Source organism: Procambarus clarkii, chromosome 18 (genome assembly GCF_040958095.1).
Source record: "Procambarus clarkii isolate CNS0578487 chromosome 18, FALCON_Pclarkii_2.0, whole genome shotgun sequence".
Classification (NCBI taxonomy): Eukaryota; Metazoa; Arthropoda; class Malacostraca; order Decapoda; family Cambaridae; genus Procambarus; species Procambarus clarkii.
In genome coordinates this window covers 23,035,849-23,058,700 of record NC_091167.1, presented here as the reverse complement: position 1 = coordinate 23,058,700, position 22,852 = coordinate 23,035,849, and the positions used below count along the sequence as shown (strand labels likewise).

Below are 22,852 nucleotides of genomic sequence, written 5' to 3'. Positions count from 1 at the left end.
GAACAATACGTAGAACGATAGATCATTAATTAGATGCATACAGAGAGAGAGAGAGAGAGAGAGAGAGAGAGAGAGAGAGAGAGAGAGAGAGAGAGAGAGAGAGAGAGTAGAGAGAGTAGAGAGAGTAGAGAGAAGAGAGTAGAAAAGAGTGTTATAAAGTAGAAAGTAAGGAAAGAGTAGGTCGAGAATGAGATGTTAGAAAAGAAAATATGATTGACCCGTTGGGGAGAGGAGAGCGGTTGTCTTCATTGCGGACAATTCCTGGAAAAAGAACTAACATTAACTCTTGGAACAATAGGTATACATTGGTGCATTGGTATCTTGTAGAGGACTGGTTGGTTCCTGTAGAGGAATGGTTGGTTTATCATTGTAGAGGTTGATTGGTTTAGAATTATCTGGAAGACTGGTAGATATGAACGTTCTCTGGTAAATTGGAGACATGAATAAAAATTGGAAAATGACTGACATGACCTAGAAGCATGACAGACATGAACGGAAACTAAATGAATGACTGATACGAACGGAAACTGAATGAATGACTGACATGAATGGATATTGGAAGAATGACAGACAGGAAGAATAACGGGAAGAAGGCAGACACGAGCGGAAACTGGAAGAATGACTCATCTAAACAACTGTACAGGATGAAAGACTAACTATTGGTGACTGATAAGGACGACTCACACGAGCGACTTCTGAAGAATAAAATTTTGTTATTTGTCGGTAATTCCGACATCAAATTACTAACCACTGACATACCAAATTAAAATCGTTATGTCAGGTACTTACTAACAAGATTAATATTGCTAACTTTATCACAGAGAATGTACCTAGTAGCCCCCAGGAAAAATGGGAGTTGTCACGTCAACAAAGTAGCTGATCTACCTAATATCTCTCTTAATAAATTCGTAACGCCTCCAGTCTGAGAGTTAAAATATGATAAAAGTATTAATAAAGACTAGATTTAATTAAAACCAATGAGCAAATAAGCGTTTACCTCCTTAAATTAAATTTGACTCATAGAGAAATCTGGAAGCGTCCAGGACGGAGTCGGGAGGGAACAAGTCGCTTGGAGCGACGTCATGCAATAGGCACATGGCAGTCGAGACGTACAGACGTACCAGCTTTCATAAGAAAGTGACGCCATACTTGTGCATACAACAGGTAGCAGAGGACACACTTGATTGAGTTCTACAGATCTTCCTGTGAAGATTCGAGCTGAGAGAAGATAGTGTTTTCTCTTAGTTCTACAAATCTTCACTAGATATAAGGAAGTGCAACGTTTCCGTTTCACAGATAACTAATCACTAGTGCTATAGGTTAGGAAGACGGCTACCCACCCAAGAAGGGTGAGCATCATTATATTAACAACCGTCTCCTTCAACGTATTCAGCCCTCAAATTATTTACTTGTGTTTACGATGTACTTATATAGTCGTAATGGCTTGGCGCTTTTCCCTGATAGTTCAGTTCAACTACGATGTACTTACTTCACAGATGAAATCGAGAGGAATGAAAATAACTGCAACGAGTCATAATCTACCTATAACCATTCCTGAAGCCATATTGCCTCTACCACACGAGAGACGTGGCTAACGTGTTCAGGACGAGTGTATGACTGGAGAATCAACAAATCACCCTTAACAGTTAAGCTGTTCCTTGTATTCAATAACATATTTAGCAGTAGGCAATGAGTAACGTAACTGAAGTATGTAATCACAATCGACTTGAGAATGGTCTAGGACGGACCGTCGTCGTCCATTTACCTTTTAGTGCGTGGTCTGGTCAACATATTTAGCAGTAGACTATATAATCCTTAATAATTTCCTAGTAACCTATTGTTATTCAATTGATTTATTGATAGATAGGCCACCTTGTTGAGGTTATCTTGAGATTATTTCTGGGCTTAGTGTCCCCGCGGCTCGGTCCTCGACCAAGCCTCCTTTTTGTTACACACCCCCAGGAAGCAGCCCGTAGCAGCTCTCTAACTCCCAGGTACCTATTTACTGCTAGGTAACAGGAGCATCAGGGTGAAAGAAACATTTGCCCACTTGCCTCTGCCTTCGCCGGGGATCGAACCGGGAACCTCAAGACTACGAATCCGAAGCGCTGTCCACCCAGCTGTCAGGCGGACATGTACGTACATATAAACCTCCAAAATGTGTAGAATGGGTAACACATGGCAGGAAAATAATTTAAAGATACAGTCCACTAGAAGTACAGTCACTTTATTAATTTAATCATTTAACATAAATTTTGAAGTAAATATTATTGTGGGGACCGACCTGTGAGATTTATATTTATTTAATTTATATGAATTTATATTTACGTTAATTTATATACTTCGATAGCAATTTGTATAATGTTAAGTGGACTGTATTTCTGCAATAATCTCATAATCTCACAAATCGATCCTCTACACATTAGGGGGGGTTTATATTACACATATGCAGCCAATCAAATTACAGTAATAGCTACATACATTGATGAGGTTCCTTCTCTTATAGTACAGCAGGTTAGTCCACCAGGTATAACTAGAGTGTAGACACCAAATTATCCTCTTTGAGGTAGCTTCTATCACCCAGTAACTGGTGCACATAATCTTGCATCCTCGTCTTGACCTGTCAAAAGTGCGCTAGCTGTGAAGCCAGAATCCTATATATGACAAGTATTTCAGAGAAAACTGTACCTGGAACATGAAGACCTGGCTTAATTACCTTTAGTTTGAGGCGATTTCGCGATCTAACCGGGTCACCCTATATCCTGACATTAATGGCCATAAATGAATGATAAACGGGTTTCGGATAGACTTAACTTGAATTGTTGACAGCGTGTTGACAGATGGTACACCTTTGGTATCCATAACACTACGTCCAAGTAAAATTAACAGGAGCCGCATTTGCTCCCGTGTGAGCCTCTGGTCTCGTATAACAACAATGGCTGCCCCTTCCTCCTTCTGACGCCTGGCCTACTTTGTCCAGATTTCAGAAAGTGATAGAAGGGTCACATTTACTCTACTTTAATATTGATAATTAAGTTAATTTATATAAGATGTTTTTATGATGGTAAAGTCCAAAGACTAATGTATTTAAGAATAATTCCCAGCAGAATAGCTGGTGAATTATAATAGTATGTGGTGATGATATCCCGTTTTCTTTAGACGGTAATTCCACTACAAGTTACGTTTTCTATGGGTAACTTGTTGGTAATACAGTTATTATCTGTATGATTATTAAATGGTGTCGGATTTTCCGACATAAATAATAATAAAATAAATAAAATCCTACTAGTAAATTCCCGCACATTATTAGCGAAGCTTAAGAGACATTATTTCTTGAAGCTTGACGAAGTTAACTGACGAAGCAGCAGCATACGACGAGCCACTCACCTGGGGCACCATCTCCGCAGCAGAGACCTCAACAAATCGGCACCCATACTGATCGGCCAGCTTCCTGCCCTCAGCTTCCGGCACCTGCAAGGAGGGGATAATTAGCGCCTCAAGCTAACCCATTCACGGCGATAATCAGTGTCCGAGGGTACCCTTCAGCGCCTTGGGCGTGAGTCAGACATTGGCTATAATGAATGCCAGGTTGACCATCATGGAATGATGACGATGATGATGATGATGAATGACACTAATGGATAAATAACATGTGAATGTTAGAGAACAAGTATTTATTAAGTTCAGGGTGATCATTGGGTGAGAATATACTGTGCATGATGACAATCAGGATATTTCATCACTGCGTGGCAATAATCAATGTATAGTAATTCCTGACTTATAATTATTATTAATTATAGACGGTGTTAGAAAACCAGACACCATTTATTATTATTAAATGCAATAAGCAGAAAATATTACTGCTGTGTTGTAAACATAAGTTAACCCATAGAAAATGTAGCACGGTGGAAATTTCCATCAATAGAAAATGGGACATCAATGCAAAATGGTGCAATAAATTCACCGGCTATTCTTTTGGGAATTATTGTTAATACAATAGTCTTTGGACTTTTGACATCATAAAAACATCTCATTTGAATTACCTTAATTATCAGTATCAAAATAACGTAAATGTGACCTTTCTACCACATATTGACATCTGGACAAGGAGAGCCAGGCATAAGTGGTAAGGGAGGTCAGCCATTGTTGTTAGACCGAGTCGCTGGGGAGCAAATTCAGCTCCTATAATTTCCCTTGGACGAAGTATTATGGAGATCAAATTAGTGCTTCTTCCATCATCAACACGCAGTCAACATCTAAACAAGGAAAGTGTCTTACCGAAACCCGTTTATCTGGCCAGTTAATGTTAGGTAGATATAGGGCGAACTGGTTAGCACGAGAAACAGCGTCTAAATACAGGTAATTAATCCTTGGTCCTTATTTTATATAATATACAGTGTTTCATCTGATATAGCTGTCATATATTAGGATTCCGGCTTTACAGCTAGTGCTCTTCGAAAGGAAAAATAGAAGAGGAAGCAGTACAGTTGCTTGGTACATCAGTTACATGGGTGGAGATACTAGCTTCGCTAGAGGATTATTTGGTGTCGGCATTCATGCTTTTACCTGGTGGACTAAGCCTACCATATAATAAGATAAGGCACATCAATTTATTTACTATAAAATGTAGTTTAATACTGTAGTTTGATTGGCTGCATAAATATATAAATTTAATATATACCTCCCTTAATGTGTATGAGTCGATTTGTGAGAATTCTCACAAGACGCCGGTAGAGCCAGCAGACAGCCTTAATAACACCCATGACGCCGGTAGAGCCAGCAGACAGCCTTAATAACACCCATGACGCCGGTAGAGCCAGCAGACAGCCTTAATAACACCCATGACGCTGGTAGAGCCAGCAGACAGCCTTAATAACACCCATGACGCCGGTAGAGCCAGCAGACAGCATTGACAACACCCATGACGCCGGTAGAGCCAGCAGACAGCCTTAATAACACCCATGACGCCGGTAGAGCCAGCAGACAGCCTTGACAACACCCATGACGCCTGTAGAGCCAGCAGACAGCCTTAATAAGACCCATGACGCCGATAGAGCCAGCAGACAGCCTTGACAACACCCATGACGCCGGTAGAGCCAGCAGATAGCCTTAATAACACCCATGACACTGGTAGAGCCAGCAGACCGCCTTAATAACACCCATGACGCCGGTAGAGCCAGCAGACAGCCTTAACAACACCCCTGACGCCGATAGAGCCAGCAGACAGCCTTAACAACAACCCTGACGCCGGTAGAGCCAGCAGACAGCCTTAATAACACCCATGACGCTGGTAGAGCCAGCAGACAGCCTTAATAACACCCATGACGCCGGTAGAGCCAGCAGACAGCCTTAACAACATCCCTGACGCCGGTAGAGCCAGCAGACAGTCTTAACAACAACCCTGACGCCGGTAGAGCCAGCAGACAGCCTTAACAACACCCCTGACGCCGGTAGAGCCAGCAGACAGCCTTAATAACACCCATGACGCCGGTAGAGCCAGCAGACAGCCTTAATAACACCCATGACGCCGGTAGAGCCAGCAGACAGCCTTAATAACACCCATGACGCTGGTAGAGCCAGCAGACAGCATTAACAACAACCCTGACGCCGGTAGAGCCAGCAGACCGTCCTGGCCGCAGCTTCACTTGTGGCTGGCTGCCTCACCTGTCGTATGTGTTCCAGGTCCTTCTTGTTGGCCATGATGAGGACGGGCGGGTTGGGCTGGTCAGCCCCGCAGGCCGCCGTCACCGCCTCCACCGCCCGCACGCCCACGCGGAAGGACTCCCACGACGTGATGCTGTACACCACTAGCCACGCCTCCGCCCACGCCACCGTCTCCCGCGGCACCACCACCTCATCCTGCAGGAGAGACGCGCAACGTTACACCAAGCTACAGGTGATCAGCATGGGCTGGTCTACAGGTGATCAGCATGGGCTGGTCTACAGGTGATCAGCATGGGCTGGTCTACAGGTGATCAGCATGGGCTGGTCTACAGGTGATCAGCATGGGTTGGTCAACAGGTGATCAGCATGGGCTGGTCTACAGGTGATCAGCATGGGCTGGTCTACAGGTGATCAGCATGGGCTGGTCTACAGGTGATCAGCATGGGCTGGTCTACAGGTGATCAGCATGGGCTGGTCTACAGGTGATCAGCATGGGCTGGTCTACAGGTGATCAGCATGGGCTGGTCAACAGGTGATCAGCATGGGCTGGTCTACAGGTGATCAGCATGGGCTGGTCTACAGGTGATCAGCATGGGCTGGTCTACAGGTGATCAGCATGGGCTGGTCTACAGGTGATCAGCATGGGCTGGTCTACAGGTGATCAGCATGGGCTGGTCTACAGGTGATCAGCATGGGCTGGTCTACAGGTGATCAGCATGGGCTGGTCTACAGGTGATCAGCATGGGTTGGTCAACAGGTGATCAGCATGGGCTGGTCTACAGGTGATCAGCATGGGCTGGTCTACAGGTGATCAGCATGGGCTGGTCTACAGGTGATCAGCATGGGCTGGTCTACAGGTGATCAGCATGGGCTGGTCTACAGGTGATCAGCATGGGCTGGTCTACAGGTGATCAGCATGGGCTGGTCTACAGGTGATCAGCATGGGCTGGTCTACAGGTGATCAGCATGGGCTGGTCTACAGGTGATCAGCATGGGCTGGTCTACAGGTGATCAGCATGGGTTGGTCAACAGGTGATCAGCATGGGCTGGTCTACAGGTGATCAGCATGGGCTGGTCTACAGGTGATCAGCATGGGCTGGTCTACAGGTGATCAGCATGGGCTGGTCTACAGGTGATCAGCATGGGCTGGTCTACAGGTGATCAGCATGGGCTGGTCTACAGGTGATCAGCATGGGCTGGTCTACAGGTGATCAGCATGGGTTGGTCAACAGGTGATCAGCATGGGCTGGTCTACAGGTGATCAGCATGGGCTGGTCTACAGGTGATCAGCATGGGCTGGTCTACAGGTGATCAGCATGGGCTGGTCTACAGGTGATCAGCATGGGCTGGTCTACAGGTGATCAGCATGGGCTGGTCTACAGGTGATCAGCATGGGCTGGTCTACAGGTGATCAGCATGGGCTGGTCTACAGGTGATCAGCATGGGCTGGTCTACAGGTGATCAGCATGGGCTGGTCTACAGGTGATCAGCATGGGCTGGTCTACAGGTGATCAGCATGGGCTGGTCTACAGGTGATCAGCATGGGCTGGTCTACAGGTGATCAGCATGGGCTGGTCTACAGGTGATCAGCATGGGCTGGTCTACAGGTGATCAGCATGGGCTGGTCTACAGGTGATCAGCATGGGCTGGTCTACAGGTGATCAGCATGGGCTGGTCTACAGGTGATCAGCATGGGCTGGTCAACAGGTGATCAGCATGGGCTGGTCTACAGGTGATCAGCATGGGCTGGTCTACAGGTGATCAGCATGGGCTGGTCAACAGGTGATCAGCATGGGTTGGTCAACAGATGATCAGCATGGGCTGGTCAACAGGTGATCAGCATGGGCTGGTCTACAGGTGATCAGCATGGGCTGGTCTACTGGTGATCAGCATGGGCTGGTCAACAGGTGATCAGCATGGGTTGGTCAACAGGTGATCAGCATGGGCTGGTCTACAGGTGATCAGCATGGGTTGGTCAACAGGTGATCAGCATGGGCTGGTCAACAGGTGATCAGCATGGGTTGGTCAACAGGTGATCAGCATGGGCTGGTCTACAGGTGATCAGGACAGGTTGGAAATATGAACATGGGGTCATTGAGAGCAAGAAGATCAGGGTCAAACAAGGTCACACAGGGATTACAGTAATTACGTGAGTGGTCAACAGAGCTGACCAAACAGCGGTCAGATTAGACCAGCGAAAGTCAAAGCATCAAAGACATCAAAGCAACTCAAGGGGGAGTTGGTGTCAAGTGCAGTCAAAGGCGCAGATAATTCTTGAGCAGTAATTAGCGCCTCGTAACCATCATCTGACTTTAACACTATCATTATTAAATGTTCTGTTCGTGCTCCATATTGACTTCCGGAGGGTCATATGGGCACAGTGGCCAAAGTGATAAGAGAGAGATTAGGGCACAGTGGTCAACGTGATTTGTGAGAAAACAGACAAGAGATATCTTACGTGGATCTTTTATCTCTTACGAGGGTCGTAAGAGTTAGGGTTCAGGAGTCAATTTTGGCCGTGAGAAATAAGGCCTTCTAAGGTAAAGATGGGTCGTAACGGATAAGGCGAAGATGTCTATGAAGATTGTGTAGGAGTCACAGATAAGAGTGCAGGGCTCATGGACGGTCGTGTGAGGTATGGGTGCAGGGGTCATGGAGGGTCGTGTGAGGTATGGGTGCAGGGGTCATGGAGGGTCGTGGGAGGTAAGGGTGCAGGGGTCATGGAGGGTCGTGGGAGGTAAGGGTGCAGGGGTCATGGAGGGTCGTGGGAGGTAAGGGTGCAGGGGTCATGGAGGGTCGTGGGAGGTAAGGGTGCAGGGGTCATGGAGGGTCGTGGGAGGTAAGGGTGCAGGGGTCATGGAGGGTCGTGGGAGGTAAGGGTGCAGGGGTCATGGAGGGTCGTGTGAGGTATGACCCACTTTGACCTCTGCACGGCAGTATATTACAAGCAGCTGAAAGTGGAAAGGAATTATGCAGTCCTAAGCAATTATGCGTCTGAATCTGTGCCTCACAAGAGGTTAATAACGAGAGCATTGTTTGTGTCTGCTGACTTAGCACTTAATAATTTGTCTTTTTTATATCAATTCTTTGTTGTATATATATATAGAATAGCATTCTGTAGCACCGTCATTCTTGACTTATTCCCCATAAACAACTAGTAATTGTTGGTTCCCGAAATATTGCACTTACTAAATCAAATAATTCCTTAGGAAACAATAAATAGGAACTTCGACGTTTTATAATAAAACAAATATTAAACAATGGATATTGCCCATAAAACAATGACTAGACGTTAACTTCCTGCACAAAAGTGTTTGTTAAATCTTGCTAACTTCTTGCCCATGTACCTTATGTATCCTGCCTTGTATCCAAATATCCATTTATCATTCTCTCTGCTGACCAGTCTGTCGGTCATTGTCCTCACATGAACCCATATATGATTTACTCACCAGGTTGGAGGAGAGGTCCAGGATCTCCAGAGCGATCTTGCAGCCGTCGACTGGCATGGTGGCGCGGTATATCATGTCTGCGAAGGACAGTGTTATGTGTCATTACCCTCATTATTCAGTTCCTGGCTGATCTAAAGCAGTCATGTATAACGCTGTGTTTAGTTTATATCAATTTTGTATGTGTAAAGTGTAAAAAATAAACTATATAATAATATGCAAATATGACATTGAGTATTCATTCGTGTGTGGCGTTTCTGCATTGTTTAATCTCAGACGTGGTAGTGTATGTATACACACCAGCTGCCCTCCTGGGAGGCAGGTGGTGTATGTATACACACCACCTGCCCTCCTGGGAGGCATGTACTGTATGTATACACACCAGCTGCCCTCCTGGGAGGCAGGCGGTGTATGTATACACACCAGCTGCCCTCCTGGGAGGCAGGTGGTGTATGTACACACACCAGCTGCCCTCCTGGGAGGCAGGTGGTGTATGTACACACACCAGCTGCCCTCCTGGGAGGCAGGTGGTGTATGTACACACACCAGCTGCCCTCCTGGGAGGCAGGCGGTGTATGTATACACACCAGCTGCCGCCTGGGAGGCAAGCTAGCCAACGTCTGGCAGAAGCCACCTGGTTTACCTGGTGGACTCAGGCGGTGTGCTGGGGTAACATCTAACTCCTGGTGAATTACCCCGGCGGCTCATTAAGAGTTGTGGTGTTAGGTATTCTTAGGTAGGTTAGGTTAGGTTAGGTTAGGTTAGGTTAGGTTATAGTTAGGTAGGTTAGGTTAGGATGATATTCTATCTTGTAGCTCTGTACTCTTATACAATGTTGTTGTCAGTGTCTCGGCCATTGAGTTGAAATTAGTGCTCATGCTTTTATTTTATTTTTGGCTTGTAAATGATGTGTATAAAGACAGTTGTATTGCTGGTGCTAAAGTAACTTTTATTTTATTTTATTAAATTTTATTTTTGTTTTAAACCTTGGCTTTTGACTTGACTCTTGTTTCACATATTTACATTGAAGCTTTAATTTGGCATTTTGTGTTTTTATTTATACATGAACTTGTATTCAAGCCACGACAGCAGCACCTTCTTCCAGCTTCCTACGAGGTGGCATACCAACTCATCAAGGAAAGGACGACTCATTCACCTCCGGAAAACATAGTTAAGTCTTGTACCTATCTTATAGTGGAAGTAGTAATGACAACAGTGGTAGTTAAGACGATGAAGGAAGTCCTTCTATCAAACGACGCCATCACAGGAAGAGTCGCAGATATGAGCACCGACATCTTGGACATAATTTGCCAAGAGAGTAAGTAGTGAAATGAAAGTAGCACCCCTGTAGTAAGGTGCCTGTGTCACCTTACTACAGTGGTGCCGGACTGTGGCACCTTACTACAGTGGTGCCGGACTGTGGCACCTTACTACAGTGGTGCCGGACTGTGGCACCTTACTACAGTGGTGCCGGACTGTGGCACCTTACTACAGTGGTGCCGGACTGTGGCACCTTACTACAGTGGTGCCGGACTGTGGCACCTTACTACAGTGGTGCCGGACTGTGGCACCTTACTACAGTGGTGCCGGACTGTGGCACCTTACTACAGTGGTGCCGGACTGTGGCACCTTACTACAGTGGTGCCGGACTGTGGCACCTTACTACAGTGGTGCCGGACTGTGGCACCTTACTACAGTGGTACCGGACTGTGGCACCTTATTACAGTGGTGCCGGACTGTGGCACCTTACTACAGTGGTGCCGGACTGTGGCACCTTACTACAGTGGTGCCGGACTGTGGCACCTTACTACAGGGTGCTGGACTGTGGCACCTTACTACAGTGGTGCTGGACTGTGGCACCTTACTACAGTGGTGCCGGACTGTGGCACCTTACTACAGTGGTGCTGGACTGTGGCACCTTACTACAGTGGTGCCGGACTGTGGCACCTTACTACAGTGGTGCTGGACTGTGGCACCTTACTACAGGGTGCTGGACTGTGGCACCTTACTACAGTGGTGCTGGACTGTGGCACCTTACTACAGGGTGCTGGAATGTGGCACCTTACTACAGTGGTGCTGGACTGTGGCACCTTACTACAGTGGTGCTGGACTGTGGCACCTTACTACAGTGGTGCTGGACTGTGGCACCTTACTACAGGGTGCTGGACTGTGGCACCTTACTACAGGGTGCTGGACTGTGGCACCTTACTACAGTGGTGCCGGACTGTGGCACCTTACTACAGTGGTGCCGGACTGTGGCACCTTACTACAGGGTGCTGGACTGTGGCACCTTCCTACAGTGGTGCCGGACTGTGGCACCTTACTACAGTGGTGCTGGACTGTGGCACCTTACTACAGTGGTGCTGGACTGTGGCACCTTACTACAGTGGTGCTGGACTGTGGCACCTTACTACAGTGGTGCTGGACTGTGGCACCTTACTACAGTGGTGCTGGACTGTGGCACCTTACTACAGTGGTGCTGGACTGTGGCACCTTACTACAGTGGTGCTGGACTGTGGCACCTTACTACAGTGGTGCCGGACTGTGGCACCTTACTACAGTGGTGCTGGACTGTGGCACCTTACTACAGTGGTGCTGGACTGTGGCACCTTACTACAGTGGTGCCGGACTGTGGCACCTTACTACAGTGGTGCCGGACTGTGGCACCCTACTACAGTGGTGCTGGACTGTGGCACCTTACTACAGTGGTGCCGGACTGTGGCACCTTACTACAGTGGTGCCGGACTGTGGCACCTTACTACAGTGGTGCTGGACTGTGGCACCTTACTATAGTGGTGCTGAGGTAGGAAAAAGATAACAAAAATCCCTGGGTTGGGTAAATGAATGTTGCGCATATTATCAATTGTTTGTGTTGTTTTAATTTTTAAAGGAAGTTTTAAAATTAAGGTTACAAAATTAATTTTACAATTTGAATTGGACTTGCGAGTTTCTTTAAAGCGCACCTTTCATTAGATCACACCTAAACATGTTCAGATTCTTATTGACAACGAATAAACAATGATCAGAAACATTACTGTCTACTCCCCACACATATGAAGTAAGATGTGCTGGGTATTGATTACAAAAAATTCTCCAAAAATATAAAACAACGGATATACATGGAAATGTTTATACATTATAGTTTCTTTCAGCAAACACTACTTTCTTTGTACAGAAATGGGACCTGTGAGAGAATATCTACCAGGTATATGTGTCAGTCACCTCTTATGCTCAGCATTTGCCTGAAACGAGCATAAGCTACCTGAATAATGCACTAAGTTACCCAATATGAACCTTCTTGAGATTCACACTAGTTGCAACATGCAAAAATTCCATGCAATATATCGAAGTTATATCTTGCATAAACAAGTAACGTTTAAGATGCATTAATCATCTGTAGCATATCGTAGTTACCGTAGGCACACTAGTTGCCTGTCATACTAGTTCTTTGTGTCACACTAGTTGCCTGTCATACTAGTTCTTTGTGTCACACTAGTCGCCTGTGTCACACTAGTCGCCTGTGTCACACTAGTTGCCTGTGTCACACTAGTTGCCTGTGTCACACTAGTCGCCTGTGTCACACTAGTTGTCTGTGTCACACTAGTTGTCTGTGTCACACTAGTTGTCTGTGTCACACTAGTTGCCTGTGTCACACTAGTTGTCTGTGTCACACTAGTTGTCTGTGTCACACTAGTTGTCTGTGTCACACTAGTTGCCTGTGTCACACTAGTTGTCTGTGTCACACTAGTTGTCTGTGTCACACTAGTTGTCTGTGTCACACTAGTTGTCTGTGTCACACTAGTTAACTGTAATAGTGTTCACTTATGACATACTAGTTAACTGCTCAACACTTTACTCAAAGCACATTAGTTCCCTTTGCCTTACTGGTTACCTATTACACACTAACTATCTCTAGCCAAGACCTCGCCAGGAGCACCATTCAGTGTGACTTACTAATTACCTGTACAAAGTTATATGTAGCTTCAGTTACTTGCTCCACATAACAGTTATCTCTCATACACTTGCTCCACATAACAGTTATCTCTCATACACTTGCTCCACATAACAGTTACCTCTCATACACTTGCTCCACATAACAGTTACCTCTCATACACTTGCTCCACATAACAGTTACCTCTCATACACTTGCTCCACATAACAGTTACCTCTCATACACTTGCTCCACATAACAGTTATCTCTCATACACTTGCTCCACATAACAGTTATCTCTCATACACTTGCTCCACATAACAGTTACCTCTCATACACTTGCTCCACATAACAGTTACCTCTCATACACTTGCTCCACATAACAGTTATCTCTCATACACTTGCTCCACATAACAGTTACCTCTCATACACTTGCTCCACATAACAGTTACCTCTCATACACTTGCTCCACATAACAGTTACCTCTCATACACTTGCTCCACATAACAGTTACCTCTCATACACTTGCTCCACATAACAGTTACCTCTCATACACTTGCTCCACATAACAGTTACCTCTCATACACTTGCTCCACATAACAGTTACCTCTCATACACTTGCTCCACATAACAGTTACCTCTCATACACTTGCTCCACATAACAGTTACCTCTCATACACTTGCTCCACATAACAGTTACCTCTCATACACTTGCTCCACATAACAGTTACCTCTCATACACTTGCTCCACATAACAGTTACCTCTCATACACTTGCTCCACATAACAGTTACCTCTCATACACTTGCTCCACATAACAGTTACCTCTCATACACTTGCTCCACATAACAGTTACCTCTCATACACTTGCTCCACATAACAGTTACCTCTCATACACTTGCTCATGATTATAACAAAAATAAACTCATTATGAACGCTACCAAGAATGTTCAAGACACTAAAAAGACACTAAAAAATGCATATAAAAGTCCCGACATCTGTAAACAAAAACTTATAATTAGCACCAATGTGACGCGACAAAAGTTGCCTAAGGCATGAAGAAAATAATTTTAATTATATAATTATCAATAATTTTACATGGCAAGTGAGGACGAGAGCTCTCAGTGAGTGATCTGGGTGCACATCTGTAGTTGATTTTGATGCTTCAGACCAAAGTTCGGTTTTAATGAAGAAATTTCTGAAATTTTTAAATAAGCTTTGCCAGTGGTTTGAATAATTACCTGCCAACCGATTGCACTATTGCTCGATCTACGAGTTGGCCGTGACATCTGGCCACGTTTTCCTTAAACCTGATGGCTCTGTTTACCAGGCAGTAAGTTGGCAAATGTGAGTTAAGTGACTATTGTAGGTTACCCCGGGAAAAGATAGGTCATAGGCTTAGGGAGGCCCAATAATTGTAATAGGCATCGTGTCCTCAAATTGAAAAAATCTTTGAGAAAAACTTCATTTTAGTTTTACACATTAATAATATACTAGAGGTGGAGATACGTTTTTGCTCACTAAAGAGCAATGTAAGTTCAAGTTGGCGCCTTGAGCTAAAGTTAGAGGTTCATTTAGAGTTGTACGCCAGAGGTTATGTTAATTTTGGCTCGAGCAGATGCCAGAGAGGGAGGATGTTGCTGTCCTCAGTGCTCTGAGGCTGAGAGTGTCCTCTCAGCACCACCATGCTGTCAGGAAGTGCCAAGATTAAGAGAGAATGCCACCCAGCTCGTTCCTAAGTTTGCTTTCAAATCACAGGTGATGCTCTGCCTGCGATCTTTGCCGGGACTTTGGAAGAAGTGCTTGCAGGCCGTTTTGAACGATCAAGACGTCTAACCAGTCGTTGTTAACGAGAACAGAAGGAGATGGCAACTCTCGGTGGCCAGAGTTGACTAGGAAGTTACTCTGCCACCTATGGCAGCCCTTTGTAGAAGATGTAAAGTGAACTTTGATCACAGCAAACTTGTCCAAGAACCGTCGAAGATGAGAATGACCAATCAGAGGTCTTTAGCCCATTTAGCACCTACTTAGCCCTAATTGGCCTGGTTTGTGGAAGCAGCCAGTAAGACCCACTCCTCCCAGAAAGCAAGCTTCATTCTACTCCTTACTTTTGTACTGGATGCCTGCCTCCCGTCCTGCTCCAGGCCAGTGGTATTGCTGTTGCACATTGCCGTATTTTCCAGCCTTAAAAGAGACTCTGCAGAGCAACCTCTGTGGGATCTGGTTGTTGTGCTTACAGGCATGCAAAGCCTGCATGCCTCTAACACTGTTTTTTTTTTCTCGAAACTTTTCCACAAGAAAATTTCGTTTCAACCCGAAACGCTGCGCGTACTAGTGGCTTTACAAGATTGTAATTACTATGCTATGTATCCTCACAATCCCAAGGTACCTTCTTGTATATATATAAATAAATAAAAAAATAAACAAGCATCGCCGAGGGAAACAAACTTCTAGCAACTGTTCAGCACTGGCACTAGTTCTTCAAATTTCAGCTCCGAACACTCGTTCAAGCACTTATATCAAACAAGAGTTTTATGACAACGTGGAAGTGAAGCACTCGTCTACGTCACAACACAAATCATGATTCTTGGAGCGTGTGTATTTAAGGATCACAGTTAGGCTTGGAAGCTCAGTAAAACGGGACACTGCTAGTTTGTCCAGTCACCGATAGTGAGAACAAATGAGGACTGTGTCAAGAGCCAAGAGAGGGCGTATAAGGCCCTTGAAGAGTACACCAAGCATGTTGTTGTAGCTTTGTGAGTGTTGAACTATACATCCTTCGCAAACATTTAGGTGAAAGCAACATGATGCGCTCATGTGTGTGTGTTGTTCTGTAGGAAACAGACACCGACATTATCACTTTGAAGTGAGAACAAACAATATATCTTGCCTGGAGTAGGTCCACGGAATTGTTGCATTTGTAGATATATATAAATATATTTGTTGCGTAATATAATAATGACCTAGCGAATAATAATGACCTGAAAGGAATAACAAAGGATCTGAAGAACCTTAAAGATAGAAAGAGAGCTTGGTACAAAAGGAGTAAGAATGGAGAAGTTAGTTTAGAACAAGAATTCGTACAACTGGTTAGAAGTGTTAAAAAAAAGAGATAAGGAGGGCAAAAGTAAACTACGAAGTTCGCATAGCAGGGCAAGCAAAGACAAATCCTAAAGTTTTTTTCAGTTATATTGAACAAAGATTAGAGAAAGGATAGGTCCATTAAAAGCTGAGACAGGTCAGATAACTGAAAACGATGAATAGATGAGTAGCATTTTTAATAAATATTTTATCTCTGCATTTACTAAAGAGGAACTGAACACTATGCCATCAGCCAAACAATCTATGTGGGTGGGGAAGAGGACAGGTTGACTTGTTTAGCAGTTACCAGGGAGGATATTATTAAACAAATAGTGAAATTGAAGTAAAAAAAATCCCCAGGGCCAGACGAAGTGTTTGCCAGGGTGCGTAAGGAATGCAAAGAGGAGGTTTGCGAGCCATTGTCTACCATATTTAACAAATCATTTGAGTCAGGCAGGGAAGCCAGAATCGTGGAAGGTTGCTAATGTGGTTCCAATTTTCAAGAAAGGAGATAGATCATTTGCATCAAACTATCGACCAATTTGCTTAACGTCTATTGTGGGAAAGTTACTTGAATCGATAATTGCAAATACCATTCGTCTTCATCTTGAAAAACATAAATTAATAAATGATTCACAAAATGGTTTTACAAGTGGTCGTTCATGTTTAAAAAAAATTCAATAATTTTATTCAACCATAGTTAAGGCAGTTGACAGTGGTAAGGTTTGTGATATTGTGTACCTTGACTTTAGCAAAGCTTTTGATACAGTGCCACATGAAAGACTGAATAAAAAGATAGAGGTTCATGGTATTGGGGTTCTATATTACGTTGAATTATTGTATACCTATACCAAAGGAAACAAAGAGTTTGTATAAATGGGGTTTAGTGGAGTTCCTCAAGGCTCCGTCCTGGGACCTTTGTTACTCATAATATATAAAAATGATCTAGATTCAGGTTTGAGCAGCAATATTTGCAAATTTTTAGATGATACAAAAATCGGGAGGGTAATAAACACGGTAAAAGAATCACTATCACTTCAAGTCGATCTAAATTGGGTTTGGAAATGGTCAAAAGATTGGCAGGTGCAGTTTAATGCTGATAAATTTAAGGTTTTGAGGCAAGATAATGATAGAGTTACAAGATACGAGCTACAAGGTGTTGAGATTGCAAAGTCGGATTGCAAAAGGGATCTGGGAGTTATGATTAGTGAGAATTTAAAAAAAAAATGCATAAGTGTTCATAATAAGGCAAATAGGATACAGGGATTTATTTATAGAAGTGTTAGTAACAAGACACCTGGTGTTGTTCTTCAACTATATCTTGCTCTTGTTAGGCCCCATTTAGATTATGCAGTTCAGTTTTGGTCATCATACTATAGAATGGATATAAATTCCCAAGAACGCGTCCACCGTAGGATGACGAAGTTAATCCCGCAAATTAGAAACATGTCATATGAAGAAAGAGTGACAAAACTTGAATTACATTCTCTGGAAAGGCGAAGAATTAGGGGTGAGATGATAGAGGTGTATACGTTGATGAATGGACATAAGAAAGGGAATATTAATAGGGTATTAAAAGTATGAACACAAGACACAAAAGAATGGGTATAAATTGGATAAGTTTAGATTTAGGAAAGGCCTGGGTAAATACTGGTTCCGTAACAGGGTTGTTGATTTGTGGAAGCAATTACAGCGTAACATAATAGAAGTAGGATCCCTTGATTGTTTTAAGCACAGGTTAGACATATATATGAATGAGATTGGGTGGATATAAATAGGAACTGCCTCATATCGGGCAATAGGCCTTCTGCAGTTATCTTCTTTCTTATGTTCTTATGTCATTTATGTTTTATTACGCAACATATGTATTTTATTATTGAATGTGTGTTTAAACATATAAATATACTAATGAAAGCAAATAGCTCTTTTTCTCTTAGCCAATTCAATGATCCCATATTAACAATGATATTCAAAATAAATACTAAGTTAATGGATCAATAAACGAGCCTAGTTCTAGCTCCAAGTAGCTACACAGGAAACGACCTCTCGTCAATAATCCTGTGAATACCTTTTGTTATCTGACCCCAACAATTCCTTGGCTCAAGCAGTGAATGATGATGATCCAGAATCTCGATTAACGCTTTGCAAGTGTTGACCTGCATCCCTGTGCAACCTGTTTTCAGCCCCAACATATTGAGACAGATTTTGTACTAGTAGTTGAAATCACGCCGATGATTCATCCGCCTGTACTTACCGAGTTGTACTTGCGGGAGGTTGAGCGTCAGCTCTTTTGTCCCGCCTCTCAACTGTCAAACAACCGGTGTACCATTGTACCCCTGATGACCTCTGGCTGGTGCGTAATCACTACCACACACTCATAACAACTATGGACGATGACCCCCACTCTCGCCACTGTCCTCGACGCAAGAAAACCCTAAGCCACATCCTACAAAAGGCAACACATAATATTCCATAACAAGATCCAATACTCCTCTGACTAGCTGCTTACTGGACATTTTATCTCCGTTCACAATCAACTAGAGAAAGTTTATTAATAAATAATTAATTGAATAATCTGGGTCTGAACTGGAATTGGGTTGAATACATTGGGTTTCAACTGGAAATGGATTGAATTGACTGGGTTTCAACTGTAACTGGGCTGAATAGACTGAGTTTCAACTGGAGGAGGGTTGAATAATCTGGGTTTGAACAGGAAGTGGGCTGAATAAATTGTGTTTCAAATTAAAATGGGTTGAATAAACTGAATTTCAATTGTAACCGAGTTGAATAGACGAAGTTTTAACTATAATTGGGTTGAATAGACTGGGTTTAAACTGGAAATGGTTTGAAAAGACTGGAGTTCAACTGTCACTGGATTGCACTGACTGAGTTTCAACTGGAACTGGGTTCAGTAGTCTGAGTTTCAAGTACAAGTGGATTGAATAGACTGAGTTTCAACTAGAAGTGGGTTGAATAGACTGAGTTTCAATTGGAAGTGGGTTGAATAAACTGAATTTTAACTGGAAGTGGGTTGAATTGAGTAGGTGTCAACTGGAAGTGGGTTGAATAAACTGGGTTTGAATAGTCTTGGTTTTAATTGGAAGTGTGTTGAATAAACTAGGCTTCAACAAGATTCAACTGGAAATAGTTGTGAACTGGAGTCAACTGGAAGTGGGGTTGAATAGAATTGTTATCAACTGGAAGTCGGTAGAATGGACTGGGTGTTAACTGGAAGAGGATTAAATAGACTAGGTTTGAATTGGAAGTCACTAGACCGGGTGTCAACTGGAAGTGGATTTAATAGGATGGGTGTCAACTTTCGGTCAACTGGGTGTCAGCCTTCTTGAAACACAATCCTGTGAATATAGTTACAATTTAATTTTAGAGATAGAAAATGCCGGCCGTCTTCATAATCCCAGTTCATCAAGCTCTTGAAAGTATCAATCATATTCCATCAGATTTTACTATTCTGGAGATAATTTATGGTTATTTATTCAAGTTTTTCTTCCAGTTTTGTGTCTCTAACATGGCACAAACTTCGTCACCTTGCATTTGACTTTGGTCAAGTCTCTCCTCTTCTGTGACTCAATATATGGCAACCACAACTGAACGGTGTACACTTTGCTACAGTCTTGCTTATTTTACTTAAGACAGTATGAAGACGAGGAGTCACAATAACGTGGCTAAATATGTTGACCAAACCATACACTAGAAAGTGAAGGGACGACGACGTTTCGGTCCGTTCTGGACCATTCTCGAGTCACAATCGATTTGAGAATGGTCCAGGACGGACCGAAACGTCGTCGTCCCTTCACTTTCTAGTGTGTGGTTTGGTCAACTTTAGTCAGTATGTTTTCTGGTGACTTGAAGCAAAAAATGCTCAAAACTTCGTTTGCTTTCAAATATCCAGCTTTACTTTGCTTTAGTGCTTTGAATCATTCGTGGTTGCAATTTTAATTACAAAATTTACTCTATCTTTATTTTTGGAGTGCTCTTCTAAACATAAAAAAGCAATATGGGTGGTATTCTAAATTAAAACTTTGTCGCTGTGTTTACCAGAAAGAACTTGAATCGATACCTGAACTTAAAGAAACAAGGTGTGAAGACAACAAGTTAATGAGTTTGAAGATTACCAGAGAGAAAGTTAATAAATAATTTGTAAAAATAGAAATAACAAACAAAATAGAAAACACAAACCTCAGTATCACTCCAGAACCAGAAGAAATATTTCTGATGGCGCTTAAACAACCCTTAGAGACGAGATAAATGAGCCCTTATCTTCTCGATATTTACTGAACACTTAGAGCCCAGCAGAATGCCGGAATCGTAAAGGGTAGTCAATATATAAGTAAACTTATAAGAAGATAGATAGAGACAGTTTACTTGAATTAAACTATCGGCCAATTAACGTTTATTTAAGGATAATAGCATGAACCGATAATCACGAAAGACATTTGTTTACATCTTGACAGAAATAATAAAACCACATTGTGAATTCCTTATTATTGTAATGGCCACTCGCGTTCCAAAAATTTACTCTCATTCTTTTCCAATATTAGGGAGGAGACAGTATCCTGTGTTGGAGGAGGGATCATTATTTTTTTGGACACCAAGGGTTAGCGAGAGTTTAATGAATAATGGCAGGAAATCTTTGTAAGTGAAGTGTCCCAGGGCTTTCCTGTGGGCATTTTTATAATGTATGGTTTACTATACATAATTACCACATATCTATATCTATAATACAAAATCTCTGTCTTGATTTCTGTGCGAGGACAGAGGCCAGAAGCTTGTTGCTAGTTTCGTTCAGTTTCGTCCAAGAATTGCTGTTAGAAACTGTTATGAGGGGGTCTTGGGGTCTGGTCCATGTCGGTGCCAGAGATGAGGACCACACCACGACCACCGCCGCGGGTCTTTGCTCCCACACACTCGGGTGCCACTGCTCGCCCTAGGAGCCCTTCAGTTGTACCACAGGTGGGACCGCTACTCGCGATCCGGCCTTGTTCCCACGGAGGAGTGAAGGAAAACTCGGTACTGAACTCAAGTCGTTGCTTCATGCATCTGAAGCAACTCACTTCCTCCGAGTTGTGCCCGCCGTAACAAAGGGTCACGGGTCACCTGTCACACACCTGTGTCACTCAACTAGTTAGGTGGCCAGCTGGGTACTCTGCATCCCAGCAATGCATCTCAGTTGTTAGACTCAGTGCTACCAGACAATGGCACGGTTCTAAAGATCACAATGATATTCAGTGTTACCAGTCTAGGATATGTTTCCATTAATAACAATGTTACTCAGTGTTACCAGTCAATAAAATATTTCCAATAATAATAATAATAATAGTGTGGTGCAAATATGGTATCACTTATATAATGCTCAAAGAGATGGAGGGCGCACTTAAACTCAGCAGTAAAAATTATATAAAGTTTACTGTACTAAGATCTACATTAAACATGTAAGAAAATAAGCATGTAGATATATATATAAGTAAATGAACTGGTAAACGTTGGCAGCTCTCCTCTCGCCGCCTCTGGCAACTTGGACAGCTGGGCAAATTTATAGGGGTACTCGGACCCTCGCTAGGGTGTTGGGCAGCTCCGTCAGCGTTGACCCTCTCGTCCACCAACTCTGCCACACTCGTCCCACGCTGTCTTCTTCAGGTAGTAGGTAATATATGAGGTGGCCTACAGCCTTACCTAAACCTAACATATCATGAAACACACTAATAGATATATATACTGGGCCTGTCTAGCCTAGTTATTAATGGACAATGGGAGGGAAATAATGATCTACCTTAAAACAATCCTGTCCATCGACGCCTGACCTCCGATGGTCGACATGATTCCTGGGTCGATCCTCGGTGTTCCGATCGTGTGTCACAGGTCCTCCGGGCGTCGTGCAGTAATGCGTCATCACCGTAAATATTCCCTGACCAGTTCTTCCAAGCTGGCCGAGTCAATGGTCACTGAGCACGTCGCTTCCCTCACTCGCTCTTTCACCGCGACGATTTCTCATGGAGCCAGATGCGATGTTTCCCTTCCGAATCTTCAGTAGATGTGACTCGGTCACGGCAGCTAGCACGTCGTACTGGGACGGGACCCGCGGGGCGTTACATATCCCTCCCAGTGTCTCCGCTCACCTCCATCGTAGACTAATAGCAACGAGCTCTTGGCGTTCTTTCGCCCACTAAACTCTGCTTCTTCCTGCTCCCCGAGAGTACACTAGTCTTCTATGATGCTCATAGACTGTTTTAGGCTGCACAATCCACTGAGCGAGGCTTCTAAGACCTCCAATCTCGAGCGCTCACTGACGTACTTCTGCTCGCGTGAAAGGTCCGTGAATCTCTGCTGGCTCAGTGACCTGCAGGTCCTGAACCAGACCTCTCGGTAAAATCACAGCCTCCAGGGGCGGGCTCTGATTGGTTACTCACGTCACGTGACCTCAGTCAGCCAATGGTCAGCCTGCTGGCGCCCTCACGGTCTTAGCGGCAACCTGATAGGGGCGTCGCCATTTTGTATGTACTAGGAGTATAAGCCCCCCTTACCTGCAAAACTTAGAAATGATGATTTCTCCACAAGTACGTAATCTTTTCAGTTGCCTCCTTTATCAAACGATTCTCAGTATCTCAGAGAACCTGCAAGGTATGAAGATATGACTCTTTACGCTGGAACAGGAGAGAAATAGGAGAGGGCACCGTAACAATATGTGGGGAAGGGGATTGAGATCAAAGAAAAGA

The 22,852-nt window shown here is 43.8% G+C and overlaps 1 protein-coding gene across 1 annotated transcript in view; it reads right to left on the bottom strand.

The window, feature by feature from the left end:
- LOC123754261 (ras-related and estrogen-regulated growth inhibitor-like protein) overlaps positions 1-22,852 on the bottom strand; it is a 46,522-nt gene that overhangs the window by 5,088 nt on the left and 18,582 nt on the right. Inside the window, exons 4-6 of the mRNA XM_045736494.2 lie at positions 9,114-9,190; positions 5,665-5,859; positions 3,388-3,471 (exon numbers count right to left, since the gene is read on the bottom strand). Coding sequence (XP_045592450.1) covers positions 3,388-3,471; positions 5,665-5,859; positions 9,114-9,190 — 356 coding nt within the window. The remainder of the gene's footprint in view (positions 1-3,387; positions 3,472-5,664; positions 5,860-9,113; positions 9,191-22,852) is intronic.